General features: G+C 39.1%; 2 protein-coding genes and 1 long non-coding RNA gene across 9 annotated transcripts; 1 reads left to right on the plus strand and 2 right to left on the minus strand.

Annotated features, from left to right (window-relative positions):
- Positions 1 to 47: 47 nt before the first annotated feature.
- nme4 (NME/NM23 nucleoside diphosphate kinase 4) lies at positions 48 to 6,360 on the minus strand. 2 transcript variants are annotated; one of them, XM_057346859.1, is made up of 6 exons: positions 6,074 to 6,360; positions 3,782 to 3,912; positions 3,515 to 3,616; positions 3,129 to 3,241; positions 2,992 to 3,035; positions 2,701 to 2,804 (listed from the first exon to the last, which is right to left on the minus strand). In XM_057346859.1, exons 1-5 carry the CDS (start codon positions 6,195 to 6,197, stop codon positions 3,011 to 3,013), a joined length of 495 nt encoding a protein of 164 aa, XP_057202842.1. In that variant the 5' UTR covers positions 6,198 to 6,360; the 3' UTR covers positions 2,701 to 2,804; positions 2,992 to 3,010. The 2 variants fall into 2 exon arrangements, with proteins under 2 accessions (XP_057202841.1, XP_057202842.1); XM_057346858.1 differs by lacking the exon at positions 2,992 to 3,035 and having other exon boundaries at positions 48 to 2,804.
- Positions 6,361 to 7,531: 1,171 nt separating this feature from the next.
- Positions 7,532 to 20,094, plus strand: rundc3aa (RUN domain containing 3Aa). The gene is made up of 11 exons (XM_057346808.1): positions 7,532 to 7,681; positions 15,878 to 15,993; positions 16,226 to 16,359; positions 16,441 to 16,526; positions 16,619 to 16,708; positions 17,009 to 17,089; positions 17,378 to 17,543; positions 17,728 to 17,885; positions 17,979 to 18,098; positions 18,236 to 18,336; positions 18,646 to 20,094. Exons 1-11 carry the CDS (start codon positions 7,578 to 7,580, stop codon positions 18,786 to 18,788), a joined length of 1,299 nt encoding a protein of 432 aa, XP_057202791.1. The 5' UTR covers positions 7,532 to 7,577; the 3' UTR covers positions 18,789 to 20,094.
- LOC130562070 (uncharacterized) lies at positions 8,994 to 14,686 on the minus strand. Of its 6 annotated transcripts, none has more exons than XR_008963889.1 (4): positions 14,217 to 14,686; positions 11,201 to 11,404; positions 10,659 to 10,760; positions 8,994 to 10,541 (listed from the first exon to the last, which is right to left on the minus strand). It is a non-coding gene; the product is annotated as an uncharacterized LOC130562070 (long non-coding RNA). The 6 variants fall into 6 exon arrangements; XR_008963885.1 differs by having other exon boundaries at positions 11,070 to 11,404; XR_008963886.1 differs by lacking the exon at positions 10,659 to 10,760 and having other exon boundaries at positions 11,070 to 11,404.
- Positions 20,095 to 20,799: the final 705 nt, after the last annotated feature.

The raw sequence follows: 20,799 nt of genomic DNA on the forward strand, positions 1-20,799 counted from the left end.
TGGTGTGTGTGTGTGTGTGTGTGTGTGTGTGTGTGTGTGCGTGTGTGTGTGTGTGCGTGCGTGCGTGCGTGCGTGCGTGCGTGCGTGCGTGCGTGCGTGCGTGCGTGCGTGACAGAGAGAGAGAGAGAGAGAGAGAGAAAGAGCTGCAAACACTGACTAGGAAAAGTTATTTCAATGTGTGTTCAACATTTTTCCTAAACACTGAAAAGGTTTTTAAGCACCATGGAAATAATACTGAGCATCCTAATTCCAACATATTCTTTACTTTGTTATATATGTTGATAGAACTGTGTGCTGTTTTAATACCACACACACGTCTATTTAATTTATACTGAGTGCAAATAGCCCAACTTGTTGGTAGAAACTATTTATTGATGCCGGAGACCCGGGTTCGATTCCAAATTTGGTATTTTGCCTTTTTCCATCACATATCAGATCATGAAGACAATTGTTTTCAACAAACTTAAGAATGTATTTAATATTTAGTATTTAATAATGTGTTTAATCATAACATTTAGGATAAAGTTAGGGCTAGTTGTAGGGCTTTTTATTATCTCAATACGTTTACCACTATTTTAATAATTTTAATAAATGAAATGATTTACGCTCTGTTATTATTGCATAATGTGTAATGCACAACAATACTGAGGTGCAAACAGTAGCTACCACTATATATACGTAAGCTGTCAATAGCATCTAACTAATAATTAATTTTATTTTGTGTAAAGCATATCAAAGAAAGGAAGGAAGACACGTTCGGCTTTACTGGGGCTTGTGCATTTATTTATTTTGAACTTTATAAGTTCAAAACAAAACCTGCGCTTCCACAAACATTCATAAAAATAAAGACAGTTGGTCGTAGCTCTCTCACAATGTTCAGCATACGTGCACGAGTCCTCACACCAGTTTCTCTCTCTCTCAGCTTTCTGCTTTTTGGCTGCTTTTCACCGGGCTCCCGAAGCCACTCACCGCAGCAAGTCAGGTGTGTGTTATTTGCACTTGACCCTCACCGCTCCTCTTCCAACTCTCTCTCCTGCAGCAGACTTAGCTAAATCCCGCCCCAATATCGCCAAGAAATGCTGCTATTTTCACTTAGTGTAACAGAACCTACTGCTATTTAAACGTAGTGCCAATAATTAATTATGGAACCTTAAGTTAAATTGTTAAAATGTTTATTATTTTCTTTATATTTTTAAAATCATGTTTCCAACAAAATAATATGGGTAATTAGTATTTTAAAACTATAAAAAAATTATCAGACAATCAGATCATTTATTTTTTATACATAAACACAAGGGAATTCTGTGGAGCTGTATTATTATAGGACTACGTGCATAGTTAATGCAGTGATATTTGTGTATATTTTACATGACTTATTGGTTTAGATATTTTGTTAATGGCATTTATTTCTTCAAAATAAATGTGGTGATTAAGATTGTGTGAATGTAGGCTGTAATTCTGGTGGACGAAGGGCCCCTCAAGAGGTAAAGCCCAGGGGCACCTTACAGTCTTAATGCGGCCCTGACAAAATGCCCTGAATGTGTCTCTGAAATATGTATATTGAGAAACTAAAGCTGTCACTGTGACGGTCTTGATTTATTTATTTTGGCAGTAGGGGCCAGAAGGTCCGAAAGAAAAAACTGTCTCTTCCCATTAATCCAGTCCAGTATCATCCATTAATCTTGTGTGGTGTTCGGGCCTGTTGGCAACCTTAGAATTTATATTTATTCAACATGTTTCATCAGACGTTTTTCTTTTAAGTACATTTTTTACAGGAAACAAATGACCTTCACAAACAAACAGAGGTAAATTGCAAATATTAACATGCTGTCTGTGTTGTAATTGGAATAAAGTAAACATATGTAAATTTTGTTTTAAAACCAAATATTGCTGTGCGCCCACTAGACCTCCGGGTAACAAAAGCATGAACACTATACAAGGGTTAAAAATCACAGATTTACAGCATTTTATAATAGTTTATATTTGTTTCCTGGCATTTCTAAATTCTGATTGTGTCAAGACAGCCTCTTAAAATGTGTATTTTTGTGTAATTCCACAACACATTGATTTATTGTATTTTTGAAAAGTAGGCTAAACCGTTAAAGAGGCATTTAGATCTTAATGCATTTTCGTTGTCTGTACAAAAACGCTGAATCGAATCAGTCTGATTCAGCAGCATGTGTGTTAGCAGGTAGAGACTATTGAAGCAAATGTGCTAAAGCTGATTTAGCACTCCCTGGTGGTCAACCTATGCTTTTGCCTTATAATGGTACAATGAATCAAAATCAAAAAGAGCTTTATTGCCAAGAGTGCAGACAGGCAAGCAATTTTCTTTAGAATTCATCTGATGTTAGCTTATCAACACCAAAGAGCACTCAGGATAATGTTTCAGAGGGCATGTAAATATATTCACACAGCAATCCATTCTTACCATCGTAACATTACATTTTAAAACAATGAATTAGTCACTTTGACTAAGAGTTGTACATCTCAAAAAGACTTGCCTTTATTTAAAAAAATATTCTAAAAGGTTTTCAGAAATTTTAAACTTTATTTAAGTGTTACAATAAAATTAACCTTTTAATCTCATATTTACATTACTTGTAGTCACTTGTAATGACATCACTTGTGCTACAGTACAATTAAAAACAGTCTTGCGTTTTCTTTCTGGATGCAGACACTTTTATAGATGGTAAATGTTGCTGTGATCACATCCCTCCAAATCGATGAGCTCTGCGCTCTGGAACCACAAGGAAATCTCTTTCTCTGCTCCTTGCACTGAATCAGACGCATGGACAACATTCCTAGACATACAGTTGAAATCATGAATGTTGTTTCGTCTATGCATCTCATGTGCAAGGCACTGGTTTTATTACTCTGCATTGTTAAAACACATTTTGTTTTGAATGGCTGTTTGCAGTGGGCTATGTTTAGTGTGCAGTGCACAGCATGTAAATGTTCTGTATGTATAAATAACAGGATTCCACTTACTGAATAAAAAAAATGGTGATCACATACAGTACACTTCCACCTCCCTAAAAGATAAAGACCGTCTACTGTGTAGCATGCATTAAACAGTACACTAATAGCCCGTGGCAGTGCTGTATTTACACTATATGGGCTCATACCTGCTGATGTGCACACTAAAGTCTCCTCGAATAGTTCCAGGTGCGGCCCCAGCTGGATCCGTGTCCCCCACTAGCATGCGAGATGACCTCACTACATTATGCCCCTCCCACACCTGCAAACGGTCAGATGAATTATGTAGCAATTTCATGTTTCTTTTAGTAATTTGTGACTTTGTTTAGAATAGCGCAGATAGAGTAGATCAGACTCGTATACTTATTTTATGTTTGATATTTCACCTAATACATTTTAATGTGCGAGTGAGAGAAACATCTGAACATTATCTTAACTTTCAGGAGCACAAACTCCTGAAAGATTTGCATACTGTGAAGGGTGTCTTTAACACGGTCCCACCCTTACTGAAGCTCAGCTTTTGATTGGTCCTCACCATTGCAACTACAGGGCCAGAGGTCATGTAGTGAAGCAGGCTTGAGTAGAAGGGTTTCTTCTGCAGCAACACATAATGCTGGGCTAACAACTTCTCAGGAGCCTGAATAATATTCAAAAACATACAGCATTGTATCTTTAATACACATGAAAACCAATAGCGTGGTGTCATACAACTAAACAAATGAATAAAAGCAAGCTATGCATCCTCCATAAGTCTTGCAAACATGACAAATACATAAGCAGAAAATAAATTGTTGTCACTCACCTGCAGCATCTTTAAACCCACCAATCGGAATCCTCGCTGCTCAAAGCGTTTGATGATCTCACCAATCAGACGTCTCTGAACACCATCTGGCTTGACGGCTACCAAAGTTCGTTCCTTTATGCCAGGAAAATCTATAGCGGTACAGTTCAAGAGGAAAGCATCCACATGTGAGTTTCCCTAAAAAAATGAGACACCAAGTCTTTCTCAGCAGAGATATGCCTATCTCTGTACGGTTAAGAGCATTTTAATCAGAAACACATTGCTTTAGTGTTGTCAGAAGCAATGGAAGCAAAACGAATGCTCATATTTCTAGAAAGCTTATTGCTATCTGGGCTGCTCAAAAAGTGAAAGGCAAATAAAAAAATGCTGTTTTCAACTTTTTGTAAGTTGAAAGTGCAGGACAGACATTCATGTGAAATTTCACGACAAGGCTGTGATAATCCACTAATAAATCAATCTGAAAAAGTTTCTGCCAAATGCATAAATGTAAAAATGTTATACAAGAATCGCAGCATCTGTAATATCAACGCTAAGCCCATTTAACATGTTTCTGAGTTTTTTTTATTTGTCATTGGTGGTGACAGAACATTTATTTATTGTTAATGACTTATTTGTTTAACAAAAGTGAAAAAGTAAAAATGTGTGTAAAAATATATATACTGTACATAAATACAGCCCCATCCATCTTTTACGAGGCTTGCACATCACTTAGGGATTGTGCTGGGGCCATTTTTGGGGGGGTTATTTTGTAACTGCAGTAACATTTGAAGGTCATTTTTGGTATCACCAGTCAGAAGCAAAACAGAAACCAATCCTCAGACATTCAACTGAAAAAAGTAAATCCAGCAAACGTGACCGGCACGAGATTCTTCACTCACTCCTTGATCAAATTTAAACTGTTCTACATAAAATAGGTTCATGTGCTCTTGATTTTACCCTCTTACTCTGCCAAGACGCATTCAATAAAAAAACTCTTAATTGGTTAACTGATGGACCAATCATGCCACACTATGAAGAGGAGGGCATTTAGACACAGTTGGGACTGTAAACACATTTTATTGACCTCTCCGGTTTAACCACATATATTTGTTAAATCTCAACAGGATTCAGAACTCGTCAACAAACTGTTTTTCACAGCACATAATAACCCAGTTAACCAATGACTGGATCAACTCATCCCCAGGTAATGTCATTACAATGCAAAATTCAATTACATGTGACTAGTTTAAAGGTGCTGTGTGTATATTTTTGTAGGATCTATTGACAGAAATGCAATATGTTATTATTAATTATATTTATATTATATAGCATCACTATTTTAAGCCACATACATCAATCATTTAAAAAAGGGGGATCCAATCATTCGAGAGTACAGTCAAGTGTATTCAACAATAAACAGTGGATAGCCCTACCAAACACCTCAGTGTCTCATGAGTCTTACAATGTTAATATTTAATATTTTTTTAAATAGATGGACAATGTCAGTCCTGTGTCAGCCCGTGCTTCTAATGGAAAAGGGAGGGGTGGAGTGAGCCGTTGCTTGCAATTCGCAACCTCACCGCTAGATGCTGCTAAAATGTCATACACTGGACCTTTAAAGAGAGAGATCACCCAACAATGAAAATTCTGTCATTCAAAACATGTATATGCCTTTTTTCTGTGGAACACAAAAGAAGACATTTTAAGATATGTCTCAGTGGTTTTGTGTCCATACAATGGAGGTCAATGGGGGCCAGTGTTGTTTGGTTATCAAATTCTTCTAAATATCTTTGTGTTCCAGAAGAAAACTCATAAAGGTTTGATAAGTCATGAGGGTGAGTTAATGATGTAAACTATAACTTTAAAATCTGCCTCCTAATGTACACTTAAAGAGTTAGGGTCAAGTGATTTATAACATAAATCGTAATCATAATGGGAAAAACTGAAAAGGATTTGTAAAAATTGTGTTTTTAAGAATTGTATGGACCTTGCTCAAAAACATGAATACAGAGCTAAAGGCCAGGTGAAGGGTTAAGATCAATGCAAACACACTCACAATGGCTTATGGAAAATGAAAACCTTCTTTTGGAAACGTTTGTTTTATATTAACATACCTATAATTTACGACCACAACTTTTACAAAAATACTTTGAGTTGTTACTTTGAAATTTATCGTAGTAGGCCTACTGCATTCTTAATACGGAAAGTTCTTAATAAGACCGTTTAAAAACAGAGCTGTTTTTTGTTATTTATAAAAAATAAACATTATACAACAATCTTGTCTCTTGGGTTATAAAAAACAATGTTGCAGACCTGCGTTACTGCTGCGGCTGCGCACTTGTCCGTGTCGCCAAAAGCATGAAACACTCGTGCGCGTGGAACTCCGCATGGCCGCTCGCGCAGCGTGGACGCAGAGAGCAAGCGTCACTGCCGTCATCCTCGTGTTCAGCTGTTTGTACCGTTATCCCAAACTTCACCAGAAAAGATCTCGTTTCGCAGCATGCAGCGCCCGAAGCAGAGTGATCTGACGCTTTGAACCCCGCGAGCCGGCTATACTCGATCACACACATGCGGTCATTCACCTGACAGATCAAGAGTTTGCTCAGATGACATGAAAAGTGTGCATGTGCGTGTGTGTCGTGGGAACCCGACACAACCAGATTATAGAGATAACTGGCCGATAACTGGCCAACTATCACGTGCACAAACATGACCACTTAATTAACACCATTTCCTGTTTGGACAACCATCAGCATACAGATAACACGCACACTCCAGTTAATGCAAAATCTTTGGGATGATTTTAAGACTATCACACAAGCAAATCAATAAAGCAAACAAGAACAGCATGTTTTTGATCATGATAGCACAGATAATGGCAGATCTAGGGTCATATGGCCTTGATCACCAAGAGTTATGTGGACAGGGAGCACTTCCAATGATTATTCTGAGAATTAAACATTTTGTCTGTGTACTTCATGTATTGTTGTTTGTTGAAACCCAGAGGCTACAGGAAACTAACTACTCCCCACAAGGTGATGGTAGCAGATTCCCCAATGACATCAGATTTTTCAAGTATTATCTATTGTAAGATGAAGATCTACATTATGGATGAATATTAGTTTTCGAACCCGATTCAATGAGTTTAAACTCACTGGATTTATTCAAGACATTGTTTAAAAAAGTCTATTGTTGTACTTAACAGACATTTGGGGCTTTATTCTAATATTGCCAAAAAGCTCTGAGGACATATGACATACTACAGTTTTACCGGTTATTAATATTTTGTTTAATAACCACAGCAGGCATTCTTTTGGGACTTTACTCAACAAGCTTTGTGCATGCGTTGTCTTTTTTGCCCAAGCCTCCTTGGATTCTTCTCAAAGAAGCCGAGCTTCAGTAAACTCCAAACACAACTACGCAACATGCATTTACTTTTTTTAATAAATCTTAAATAATACTTTTGAATAAGGGTGAAGAGACATTCAGGATTTGAGAAAATTGTTGGTTAGATTTATGAATACCTCCTGGATGACGCATCTTTACATAATCTCTGAAGACTCGACCTGTGATCTATACATTGGTTTAGACAACGTACGTTTGGCAGAACAGTGCAGTTCGTGATATACTAGGATAACTGTGTATTACCAATAGTTGTAAACGCTGCAGTCATAAGGCATTTCTACAACATTTTATGCTTTGTGGACTTCTTAAAAGCGCTCTCGCGGTTCTTTGATGTCATACGCCGATCGGTCTGCGCAGCGCCGCATGCATTTCGAACACACACCTACTGGCTCGATGCGCCGTCCGCTGAATTATGTCACGTTGTCTCGAGACCGCAATGGCTATGGGTCATACATCGAAAAAATCCTCTTCTAGAAACATCGCCGTGGAGCGCAAGAATCTCATCACCGTTTGCAGGTAGTGTTATTAAATCAAGCCCACCGCTCAGCGCATTTGAGCTCCTCTGCATGCACAAGGAGACGCGTCATTGTTATGTTCGTGTTTTGACAGCCCTCGGAATACAGCGTTACATACAGGCGTCACAGGCAATAACAGCAATGACAAGTGATAGTAAGTCCTGTGTTATACGTACTGTCAGCATCTCGGAATGTAGCGGAGGTTTACAGTCTAAGGAATTTGTTTACATCGCCATACATGAGAGAAGAGCTGGGTTTTCACCTTCAGGTGATCTCTCACTGTATGCATTATTAAGAAAGCTTCTTGTTCTGTGCAAGTGTCAGATTTAATTAATATATTTCTGTATTGTTTTGTCATGTTTAACTGTGGCATAGTAGCGCGTTCCATACGACTGAGCTGATATAAAAGCGGTTTATTATTGGAGGAGGAGACCTTTAAGAATGCTGGTTCATCATCTTATACCAGCGGAAGCGCAACAGCCCAGCATCCATGACGTCATTCCATCCATCCATCCGACCGACCATTTCATGCTGAGGACCACATTATCTTAAATTTCTTTAACTTTGATTATTTTTTCCCATAACAATTCACAGAATAAACAATAAAGTGACAATACTTCTTCTTAAGGAGCCAATATGAGAAGTGAAAGAGGGAGAGAGAAAGCAGTTATTTTTTTCAAATCTGTTTTGTATTGTTTTAAGGGACATGTCACATGGCGGATGATTAATAATTTTGAAAAAGTCCTTGAGTAATTTATATATACAAAAAAAACTTTTGTTTAGGGAACTACACCACATTCGTAGCTTTTAACGTGTCAATCCCTTCATCATGTGCTTGCCATGTTTGCAAGTGAACATTTGTCCCGGTGTGCTATGCAACATGCGTTGGTGAGTCATTACTGAATCGTGTACGCTAAACAGAATTCCATCACTGCATTCTGCTCTCCAGGGGTGTGTAGGACTGCTCCACAGCTGCACTTAACCGGTTGTTTGGTATACAGCAGATAAAGTGGGTGTTGAATAATTCATGGTGTTTGGGGGCGCCCCAGCCGTAGGTCATGTACAGTTGCTGAATGGACAGAGAACACAGTTGTTGGGACAGCACTAGCATTGTTTTGTCATAGTTGAAATGCAGTCAAAGAGATGATTGTGAGGTGGGCAAGCTACTGTGACATCATCACCCCACCTCTCTGCTTTGAGCATCTAAGAATATGAGTACTACAGTAGATTGGATAATATTAGGAAATCAGTGGATAAGCAAAATATCAAACCTCTGAAAGAAGACGTAACCACTTACTTGCAATATTTTGATAAGAAGACAATAAATCATACTTCTTTAATGTAAGCACATATTTATTAGGCGTACAGCATCATGGTCAGAACCAAACTTTCCAAAGTTCTACCATCTGTCTGGCATAACGTAGAAGCTGTTAAACGCATCTAACACATACTATGCTAATGCAGTGTGGAAACAATAAACGTGATAGAATGACAAAAAGGACTTCAGACCTCACAGATTATTACAGACACAAAGACGCTTTTGTTGTAAAAGGCAGGGGCACTTCATCTGCTACCCACATTCCTTGTTTGGCCCTGACAGAGCTGTTGTAACATTTAAAGACAAGTCACACAGGACACTTGACGAGAAAAAAATAAAGAATTCAAATTTGAATGTTAAGTGACGGATGCTAGCAAAGAAATCTCAAATAATACACAATTAAATTGGATCAAATAAATTAGCTCAAATTACTTTGTGCTCATAAGGACACGATGTCCCGTGTCTTTATCAGCTGTCTGTAGTTCACTGGTATGTTGAGATCAGGAGACCATTACGTTTTATTTCCTTCACTCTCAATCACCAAACCCTCATCCTCATTGTCATGTCTCTCGGCCCACATCGATAACAGCTTTTAAAATGTTCTATTTTAGTGGGAATGCTACTGTGGCATCATCCTAGTGGTTTGTCTTTAGTGACCAAATACATTTTCAGTAACCCTAAATCAACATGAGTATAGTATATGTTCAATGAAGAATAGCAGATAAGGCCCACAGAGCTCTTATGTAGCTTGAATAATAGTATATGTGTATAAGGGCAAATCCACTTAATGTATATCAACCATCTATATCTAAAACGAGAGCAGCTGACATTGTGGAGAAGGGTTCTGACCAACAGAAAACATAGTTAGATTCACATTGTAAGCACACAACCAATAACCACACCCATTTCTTATCTCAAAGCTGAGTTCATTCTGTGCTAAAATTAGTGGTATTGCTATCTGTTGCTTCTTTTACAATAGTTACACACATATGATCTGGATCACTGAAATAATAGAACTAAACAGTCACACAGTTTACACAAACGTAAACCCAGACTAAACAAATGTCAATTTTAGGGGGACTAAATATCCCAGAGATTCATTATAAGGCTATATACTTAAAACGTTTACGCGTTTGTTGGTTGGTCTTCTCTAGCGGCTTGTCTTCCAAATGTGTAAACGTAACATTGTTTTGATATCCAAGTCAAGAATACAGTACGTAAGACAATGGGATACAGTAATGTTGATCTGTGGCATCTTTGTGAGAGCAGGTTTAGGGGTTTGGAACATAATGAAAATGTATAATGGGGCATGATAATGCATCCCAGTTGAGAGGTAAGAGTTCCAGCGGTCAAAGAAAGGCTCTTGTTGATGCCCCCTATGCTTGGCTTTCAAATAACACGGGAGTGCCATCTCTTTAAGAAAGTCCTTCACATAACGTGACAGCGTGGTCTCCAATGATTCAAGAATTCTGCAAGGATGAGCTTTTGAGTCAGTCTTCGTATCAGCGGAACCGAGCTTTTGTTTTGTGTATGATATTTTGATCTGAAATGATACACAAACAGTCACTGTTGAGTTGTGTAGAAAGAATTGAAATGGTACATATAGTTCTTTGGAGGTTGTTAGCAGCAGGATTTTTAATGTTCATGTGTATTTACATACTTTAGAGATGCTTTGTTTGGAGGTTTTGGAGATCAAGGTGAGAGAGTCAGAAATTACTTTTTGTAAATTCAGTTCATTCATTCAGAGCAATTCTTTCACCATCTGATGACATGAAGAGCAAACCAGAGGCACATTTATTTTTCCAAACATGTCGGTGCTTGGTACACCAATCCTCCATATCACCTACTTAGCTTTACTGATAACACGTTCCAAATCCATTTATTAACTCCATCTTTAATTTGTATATCTACTGGGTTACAAACATCTGAGGCCACTAGAGAGATTACTTTTTGGGAGAATAGAATACAAATACAAATATCTAAGCAATTCACCTTTTTAATTAGCCTACAAATGAGTTAGTGGCGTAACAATTTGAGTAAATTGAATTGGAAAGTTTACACAAGATTATACCTTTCTATTTTTTGGTATGCCTCCATTTTGGTTTAATGACAACATAAAATGTTCTACCAGCATGATCTGACAAGTGTGTTCCAGAAAGCATGTTTCATTTTTTTTTATTCAGAAACTTCTTGTTGATTTACCGGCTTAAGTTGCATTTTGAATGCCAGATTTTCAATGTGGTCTCAGATATTTGGACACCACTGTATGAATGCGGATGTTTGATCTCGAACTGTGGTAAACAACTGAGATTTAAATTTGTCTTGTATTTCCAATCTGAAGTCAGTCTGGATTGATTGGATGAATGGGTGGAACATTTTATAGGAATCAACATATCCTGGTCCTGCCTACAAGAGGGGTAAAGGAAGGGAGAACAATATAAGTACATTCAAAATATACAATGGTAGTAAGATTTAGTGAAATTTTGATTAGTCATGTTAAAAAGAGGCGGGGTTAGGAAAGGGAAACAGGCATGATTGACAGATTAGGCACAGGATAGAGGGATCAAAGTAATAAAGCGAGTAACAATGAAAGTCTATAGACTGTAAGCTTTAAATGCTGACAACAAAACCGTAACAGATCCAGAAAAGGTTATAGAGAGTCCTAATAGCAAATGGTGTGAAATAATATTTTATAGAATTGTTTTTTGCATGTTGCCAAAGTGGGCGGCACCAGAACACAAAAGCCATTTGTCAAGTAGCTGCACATTTGTTTTTCAGTGTCATATCGTACCAAGTGTCTTACTTCCACATTTCTGCATTAGCATTTGTGCCCGGCTAAGCACTGGGCACATATTTACTAAATGTATTAAACATTATCATTCTTGTGTTTTTCAGGAATGCTGTGGCATAATGTGCAATAATTTGGTTGATTTTTCACATTAAGAATGGTTTTGGGTGTTACACCCGATTAGTCTTTTTCTTGAGGCATGCATGGGATTGCCATTGTGGAAAACCTTATCCAATCTTGGGTCAAGCATAGATCTGTGAAGGAATCCAAGCCGTCTATGATGTTTAAAGAATTACAAGTCTGACAGGATTATTATTACAGTATTAAATTAGAAGAAAGACTTGGTCTTTGTGTAGTAAAAAGCTTAAAGTCATGGTTCAAGTTTAAGAGAGTAGACTAATGAAAAGTAGACTACAGAGGCACAAGTTACAACATTTAAAAAAATGTCACAATGATACAAGATCAATGATGTTACTAAACCGTAAAACATTGAGAAAAGGTAAATGTGTGAAAAGGTAAAAACTGTCATCGCTTGTTGGCATATCCGCTGGATTTAGTAGCTACTAACCTGTATTCAGGATTAAATCCAAATGCAGGAAAATGAAAAATAGGCTTGATCCTAAAATATAAGTTTTTGTTTGTTTTGGAAAATGATTTTTTTTCACAAATGAAATTGGACAATCCAATAAATAATCTCCACAGATGGTATGGTGTTTCTTCAGCTTCTGGTGATATTTGCTTATATTTATCTTCTTGCCAAGCTTCCTGAATCTTCCTCCCTCCCACCCCACCCCACTCCCAGCACCCTGTTCCCCCCAAAACCAACCCTACCCCCCCAATTTGGCCTTACTCCCCGTTAAAGAGTCTTCCTCTTGGGCATAAATGCCTTTCGGAAGGACGTAGACTTGGTGCCTCGGCTAAAGAAGGCGCCACCCATGGAGATCTTGGTCTTGCCACTGGTGATGGTGGAAGAGCCCAGGGATGTTGTGCTCTTCCCACGAGAGATAGAGGAATTTCCCAACATGATCTTGGACTTTTCTCTTTTGATAGATGTGTTCCCCAGGTTGAGGGCTGTCTTGCCCTCGGTGATGCTGCTGTTACCCATGGTGGAGGAGAAGATCCTGGAGGTCCCCTCCAGCGGCCAGCCTAGAAGACCCGGAGCACGTTCAGGGTTAAACTTTCTCTGCTTCACCCCTCTGGAATGTTTTGTTCTCCTGGTTCTACAGGATGAAGTTACGATGGCTCATCGCATGTCCTGGCAGCAAAACACATCCCAACGTACACAGACAGCGTCTGGTCCAAGCAGATAGTGTCGAATGGGACCAGAATGCTAGGCGTGGTGAGAGCAACCCTCATGTAGCATCATAAAGCTCTTGTTGAATTGTGCAACGTGGGCTCCACCAGGCCACATATCTCCCCTGTGTGCCGTGAATGAACAGAGGCTGCCGTAGGAGGCCTCAGTTCTATCTGGGGGTTGAGGGGACAGTAGATTTCATTGTCCCGTCGCCGAAGCAAGGCTGTGGGACACACTGAAGAATACATTGTTGATCGGCACAATCAGTGATGACATCACTTAGTTTTGTGGTATTGTGCCTCCTTAGTACTGTGAGAGAAAGTACTAAGTGTTTTAGAGAAATAGCTACTGTACATGGCTTTTGATAAAGGTGAGCCTAAGACAAACGGCAGGTAATCAAGGGTGTGGTCTACTTGTGTGATTTTCATGTCAGATCAGCCCAAAATGACAAATTGGATATGTTTTGTTAAATCACTTGATCTACATTAAGAGTGGTCGATTTAGAAATCAGACAAAAATGTCTGTTTTTATTTGTTGAAAATTTGTTTTTTTCTGTTTAAAGGTCAAAGCTTTAAAATATTTTTAAGACTAATGATAACACAAAGATTTTTGTAATCTATTTATTGACAAGCATTTTTACTTCTTTGTTATATTTGTTTATTTATGCTACATTAATAGAAGCAAAAAATGTATCAGTTATTTTCAGGCTATGCTTGTACGATTAGTAGATTTAGATTAGTAGCATTTTTTATTTACTGAGAATTTTCTTTCCAAACACAGTCTTGCATTCCGGATCCGTTTCCAACTAACAGCCTTGTGCATGTGAGCGACGCACCAGCTGTGCCAACATACATCACTCATGACACACAACTGTGTGCGAGCGGCACACCCTTTCTCTCACACACACACACACACACACACACACACGTGCATATTCTCTACATGCTCAGTACATGAAAACCATCCTCTCTTAGACAAATCTGTTATCATGTTCAATCGTATTCCATATCTGGGGCAAAGTTGTCATACTCATTTCCAAACCAATTTAAAAGTACATCTACATTTTGCCTCTAGAATGCACTGTGTACAATTCTAGAGCAAACTTCCAAACACTTGCATCACACAAAACGACAAACCTGCTTGAACGGTCTAGAACAAAGTCTTTGAGCACGTACATTTACTGTTTATGGTTACATTTGTCACAGATGAAAATCCCAGTAGAGGTTCCATTGAGACTCCTTGCCTCTTTTGATGGACGTTTTGACCACAGTCACAGATTTCTCTCCTTGACTCAAAGTGGCCTTGCTCAAAGAACTAGTGGTCTCCCTGTGAGTGATTGTAGTTGTACCCACCACAAATGCAGTCTCTCCCTTCCTCAGTTTGGTTTTGGTCCTGGAAATGGCCGTCGTCCCCCACGAAATGGCCTTCTTGCTTTTCATCAGTTTGATTTTCCCTTTTGTGAAGCAGGTTTTTCTCGACAACAGGAATCCCTTCCCCTTTGACTCTTTGAAACTCTCCTCTGGCCTCTCTTGCTGTGTATCTGTCTCTGTCGTTCTTGCTTTTGAAGTCTTTCCCCTGGTGTCAACGTTTGTGCTTCTCCTTTCCATCTACTTGGTCCTGCGCTTGGGCATGAGGGCGTTGCGGAAAGAGGTGGAAGTTTTGCCCCGGCTGAAGCTGGCTCTGCCCAAAGAGATGGTGGTCTTGTCTCTGGTAATGGTGGATTCACCCATCGAGGTGGTGGTGACACCACGGGTGATGGAGGACTTGCCCATGGTGATGGAAGTCTTGCCTCGGGCTATTGAAGAGCCGCCCACAGACAGGGCAGTCTTCCCTTCCGTAAAACTAGTGTTCCCCATGGAGGCATGTAGGGTGCCGGGTTTCCTGTCGTCTGTGTGTGGGTTAGAGTCTCGGCATGCCGGAGCCTTGCAGGTTTGACTTCACTAGGAGATCACGGGTTATAGAAACTGTACAGAGATCCCGGACAGCCCTAAATAGATCACACCACCATCTGAGTGAGTGGGTGGGAGGAGAAAGTGAGCGTGTGAGTGATACGGTGGAGATTCACTCACTATACTTAAAAAAAACAAAAGGCGCTGAGGTTGGAATAGAACCCGGGCGGGAGGACAAAGGTCGACACGCCGACAAGTAGCGTTGCGCTGTTGGTAGGGGCACAAGGACCGATTGTGATAGCAGTAATGGTAACGTGAACATGCCATCAAAAGGGCATTGTTTAGCACACAGGACAATTGGGATTGACCTCAGCACTCCGTTGTGGCTTCGCTCCCAAAACCGCCTGTCTTTCCATCAGTCAGAAAGGCAGCCTTGAGCAGGGCCTGCACTGAGATTACCGCTCATGTGTCTTTGTGATGCTGATCATATTATGTCCTTCATGGTGGTCCATCTTTTCATGTTTTACGTTACTTTCTATATTTAACATTTTCTCTGTCAATCCCCAACAAATGCAATCTTTTTAATATTGTTGTATTGTTGTACAGTTGTAACTCATAGACATGCAGTGAGATTCAATGAAGATCAAATGGACACTTGCGTAAATTAGGATGTTTCTCCTTATAAAAAGACCTAGCAATCTCATGTGTGTTGTAGACAAGTTTCAGAATAGCTTGGGAAATAGAAGGCATAGAATAGCCATGTACTCATACTGTATGTCAACAATTGTCTCATTTGTGTCTATTCCTACTTCTTTATATTGGGTGACACTATTTTTAAATTTAACTCCATAATATATCCTGAGCTGTGAAAGAGCAACTTTCTGCATTATCTTTTTTTTCCTCCATAGGTTTTCTGTAAAGACTTTGCTGGAGAAGTACACGGCCGAGCCCATTGATGACTCGTCTGAGGAGTTTATCAACTTTGCTGCAATTTTGGAGCACATCCTCAGTCACCGTTTCAAAGGTAGAATCGCGTGCCAATGTAACCAATCACTTACACACAGATTTTTTTGCCAATGCCTCATTCAAGAAACCTAAAGTAAATGAATTCATAAGCCGTTCATAAATCCTCAATCACATAAACTGTTGCATTCAATTTCAAAGCGAAATTCACTCTGCTTCATGAATAACACGTAATGTGTAGACAGTAGGTGCTCGTGAATACTGTATGTATTGATGAATTTTTTTTTAATCAGGTCCAGGTGGTTGGTTCAGTTCAGATGGCCAGAGGAGCTTTTGGGACTATGTTCGGCTGGCCTGCAGTAAAGTCCACAACAACTGTATCAGTAGCATTGAGAGCATAGAGAACATTAGCACATCACGAGCGAAGGCAAGACTCTTTCTACCTGTATGTTTCTCTTTGTAGCATTTATGTATTATCTGTGCTCATTTTCTAATTGTACTTTTGCAGGGACGAGCTTGGATTCGTGTGGCGCTGATGGAAAAGCGTTTGTCTGAATATGTCGCCACAGCATTAAGAGACACTCGAACCACCAGGTCGAGCTTCTGCACAGTATATGCATCTGTCTTAGCGGTGCCCTTATCATTTCAGTGTCACTTGATGTTGTAAATGTACGTTTGTGCTGCAGGAGATTTTATGATGATGGGGCTATAATGCTAAGAGAGGAGGCTACTGTACTGACGGGGATGCTCATTGGTCTCAGCGCTATTGACTTCAGGTAAGAGCACCTGGGGGCTTTTTTGGCTGTATTTCTCAAAGGACAGGAAGTGATAGGGGTCTCGAACTGCGCTATATGTCTGATGTGCTGTCCACATGCCTATGGTTCTGACTACTTAAAGTTACAAAAAAATATATTTTATTGAAACTGCTTCTAAAATGTCAACTTCCCAAGCACGTGTGCGCTTGTAACAGATTAAATATGGTAGTCGTTTAAGCGGTTTAGCCAGACATTTCTAACTACATGTTTTAGTTTTACTGCAAGGGTTAGTATTGAACATTCTCTCTCTTGTTCTTTCAGTTTCTGTCTAAAAGGAGAGGTTTTAGATGGAAAAACACCTGCAGTGATTGACTACACACCTTACCTGAAGTTCACCCAGAGGTGAGAGGTCACAATATTGAGCAGAGAATTTTCCTCATTTAATTACAATTGTAATGTAGTAGGGCATCCTTCATTTTGTTTACTAGGGCATTCCTTAATTTGGTTTATTTTGAATAAATCATACTTAAAATACAACTGGGAGAGAGTTTGTAACCACTGTGGCTCTTCTCAAATCTCTAAATAGGTGCTAAATTATTTACGCTGTATCATATGCATACACTATCTATAATCAGGATTTTTTATATTACTGTTATTGTTAGTGTTGAAAGCATATTGTGACTTTCGCAGTTATGACTACATGAGCGATGAAGAAGACCGCCGCAGTGTGGACAGCAGTGCCAGTGATGAGAGCGTAGCTGAGCATCCTTACATTCCTCTGGTCACTGATGAGGAGACCTGGAGTAACAAGTGTCGGAAGATGGAGCAAAGATTCAAAATCGTCTACGCCCAAAAGGTTTAAATAAGCGGTTTTTGATCTCTAGTGTTGGCAGACCCAGTTAAAGCCAGTAAATGTTGTGCTCTGGAATGTGGAAACAATTGTGGATCAGTTTTATCTGGTGACGCGAAGATTGCACACACCACCTTTAACATGTGCTTTAGGTCTAGTAACAGTTCTCTGTACGTGTTATTGTTTTCAGGGTTATTTAGAGGAGTTGGTGCGCCTGAGGGAGTCCCAGCTGAAAAATGTTGAAACTGAGAGCAAGAGGCTAGATGCGAACCTAGAGGAACTACAAATCCAGAGCCAACAGGAGAAGAAAGAACTAGAGGCCATTATACTGGAGCTACAAGCACAACTGTACGCGTACATACACACTACGCAACGCACAGACAATACTGTATTTGTCCAAACATGCATTGTCTAATGGCCCTATTCTGGTTTGTTGTGTAGAACTGGCATCATTCCTCGTGAATCGTCTCATTTGGTTAAAGGCCTTTCTATTCCATTCATCAATCATTGGACAACTGAACAAGCTGCCAATGACCAAGGAAACTTAAAGTTGTTCCGTAGGTAAGCACAGTTTGCGTGGAACAAGCCTTGAGGCACCTTGGCGTTGAGTTTTGCACAAGCAACACCTACATTTTATCAAGAAATATAAAAATCTAGTCATTGATTTGCTTTTTTTCATATTGTGTGTGTGTGTTTAGGAGAAGCTTTCACAGTTTGGACCTCTCAGCTGATGTAAGTTTGAACTCTGACTGTCAGAAGGAAGATGGCAATCAAAATGGAGACACGGCCTGGTCAGCAGGTACAAACAGTGTAGTTGCATGGATTATTGATTAGGCGCTGTAAGAAATTAGGACGAAATTAGACTGTGCCGTACATTTAACAACACGCATTCTTTCCAAAGCCCCGCCTCCAAAGACAGTTTCATATGTTTGACAGGCAGAGAGCATTTCTGATATATTGGTTGATTAAATTGGCGAAAGTGCACGTGCTTCCAACCTATCTCTGTTGTACACAGATTTCTCGGGACAAAGATTTCATTGATATTGTTTGTATTCAAAGAAATGTGTTTAATGCCAACACCTTTCATGTTTTCCCCTTCTTCTCCCAGCTAAAGACAACACACCTTCTATGCTGGGTCTGTGCGGTTCCTTGGCTTCTCTACCCAGCTGTAAGTCTTTGGCAAGTCTTAAATCCAGTGAGTATTTGGTCAACATCAGCACAGAGCCAAGTCCTGCCCTCTCCCCCAGCTAGGGGGCACCAGAGCCCTCTTTTCCAACTGCACTTTTCTCCAGGAAACAATGCATCAGCCTTATATCAATGTATTATTCCCTCTGGTATTAAATACAACAGGCATAACAGTTTATTTTAATGAAGCTTTTAAAGAACAGTTCACCCAAAAATGAAAATTCTGTCTTGATTTACTCACCCTCTAGTTGTTCCAGACCTATATACATTTCTTTGCTTGGTTGAACACAAAGAAAGATATTTGGAAGAATGTTAGCAACTGGCCTTTTGAGGCACCATTGACTACCAGTAGGAAAAATTATTGTGTATATTTTTGTTCTGTTGAACATAAAAATATATATTTTGAGGAATTTAGAAAAGCAAACAGTTTCTTCAAACTGTGTTCAACTCAACAAAGAAATGTATGCTGATTTGGAACAACACGAGGGTGAGTAAATGATGACAGAATTTTTTTGGGGGTGAACTATCCTTTTAAGTTCCTTCATTTCTCAGCACACAACAGAGCAATGTGATTAAAAAGTACGCCTTGGCAGATATTGAACTTATACAGACTCTTCTTAAAGGTACACTCTAATACTAAAGGTATTTTTTTGTTTATGTTGTCTATTATGCTGGTCAACATGAAAGATTTTTGGCTTTAAACTGACTGTATACTGTGATTGTAGCATTACACGGTTTCAATTTCTGAAATGCTTCTATATGTAATTTATTTTCCAATTGCGAAAGTGTCCTATAATGTCAGTATTCAGCTGGTCATATGAACTCAAAATGTCTGCCCCATGAGGCGACCCGCTCAGACTAAAATAAAACTTTAAATAAGCTTTAATTAGGGTAATGATATGACTGGAGTCTCCTGTGAGTGATTTTAAACATTGCTTTAAATACTATTAATGTTTGAATAATGTTTTATGAGAAGAAAATGACTGAATGTAGTTTTTAATTCACACAGAAACACTCATTTTTTTCTATGCCTAGCAGTATTATTTGAGAAAAAGAGACACCAGTTGAGTTGAGACAGTTGCGACTACCTGTATTTGCATGTGAAAAGTGCTTTATTGAGGCTGTAAATGCTTCTACTTGCCCCTCTGAAGTTATATGATGTGAGTGCAAGTATATTAACTGTTGTCAGCTAAACCCGGACCTTTTGTTATATCATTTTCGTTTAGGTTTCTTTATGTATACATAATTCTCTATTTTGTGGCAGTGCTCTGCTGTTTTGAATTGTAATAAACTATTCTTTTATCTCAACTCAGGCTTGCTTGTGTACAAACTGCAGTCAGAACAATAGCATCACTCCATGGGAGAAACCGACATCTAGTGGAGATTCTTTGTCTTGTTTTGTTTTTAAGGGAAACAGGAAAAGAATGTTTAGTAGACACTGCACACAAAGTTTGCTACCAAATAAATGATCTGATCTGAAGAAATGACTCAATATGACTTAGAAACAAGTTGAGAGAAAGGCTTTCCTTTTTACTGGTTGTTGTTAAATGGCTCATGAGTCATGACTGTAGTTTAACCCACCCTAATGCACCCAACCACGCAAACTTTAAATAGGCAAAGTTTTGAAATAAGCCTATATAGGTAGTGAAATGTGTAGTGATATTAATTGTAAAAAAGCTTAATATGTAAATATCAACAAATATCAACAAGAACGAAAAGTCAAACTCCACCACTGTCTTGGGTGGATGTGTCCAGTGAATCGTTGCATGGTGCTATATCTGTAATGACTTTTGCTGTCATTAGTGATTTAACAATTATTTTTTATTTATTTAAAAACATATATTTTTTCTCAACCAAACCACCCCGAACTTTTGTTAACAGCATGCATTGTGCTGTTCACTGCTGGTGGTAGTTAAAAGTATGAATTTTAATGAGATGGGTGTGCAAGTCGACGTTGAAGACCCGCCTCTACCAGATCGATGCTGCCAGCAACCAATGTGATGAAAGTAGTATTTTTCAGCAGCCAATCGGAGCGGAAGCATGTGTTTAGACGCTACGCTGTGGCGTGAATCCGACA

Source organism: Triplophysa rosa, linkage group LG11 (assembly GCF_024868665.1).
Source record: "Triplophysa rosa linkage group LG11, Trosa_1v2, whole genome shotgun sequence".
In the NCBI taxonomy this organism is placed as follows: Eukaryota; Metazoa; Chordata; class Actinopteri; order Cypriniformes; family Nemacheilidae; genus Triplophysa; species Triplophysa rosa.

Coding starts and splice junctions, on each gene's coding strand:
- nme4 (XM_057346858.1), bottom strand. CDS start 6,197: ATGACGGCAGTGACGCTTGCTCTCTGCGTCCACGCTGCGCGAGCGGCC. Junction 3,913..6,073: donor CAGCCGCAGCAGTAACGCAG/GTCTGCAACATT, acceptor GTACCGCTATAG/ATTTTCCTGGCATAAAGGAA. Junction 2,805..3,128: donor TTTAGTGTGCACATCAGCAG/GTATGAGCCCAT, acceptor CTGTATGTCTAG/GAATGTTGTCCATGCGTCTG.
- rundc3aa (XM_057346808.1), top strand. CDS start 7,578: ATGTCACGTTGTCTCGAGACCGCAATGGCTATGGGTCATACATCGAAA. Junction 15,994..16,225: donor CCTCAGTCACCGTTTCAAAG/GTAGAATCGCGT, acceptor TTTTTTAATCAG/GTCCAGGTGGTTGGTTCAGT. Junction 17,544..17,727: donor AAATCGTCTACGCCCAAAAG/GTTTAAATAAGC, acceptor TATTGTTTTCAG/GGTTATTTAGAGGAGTTGGT.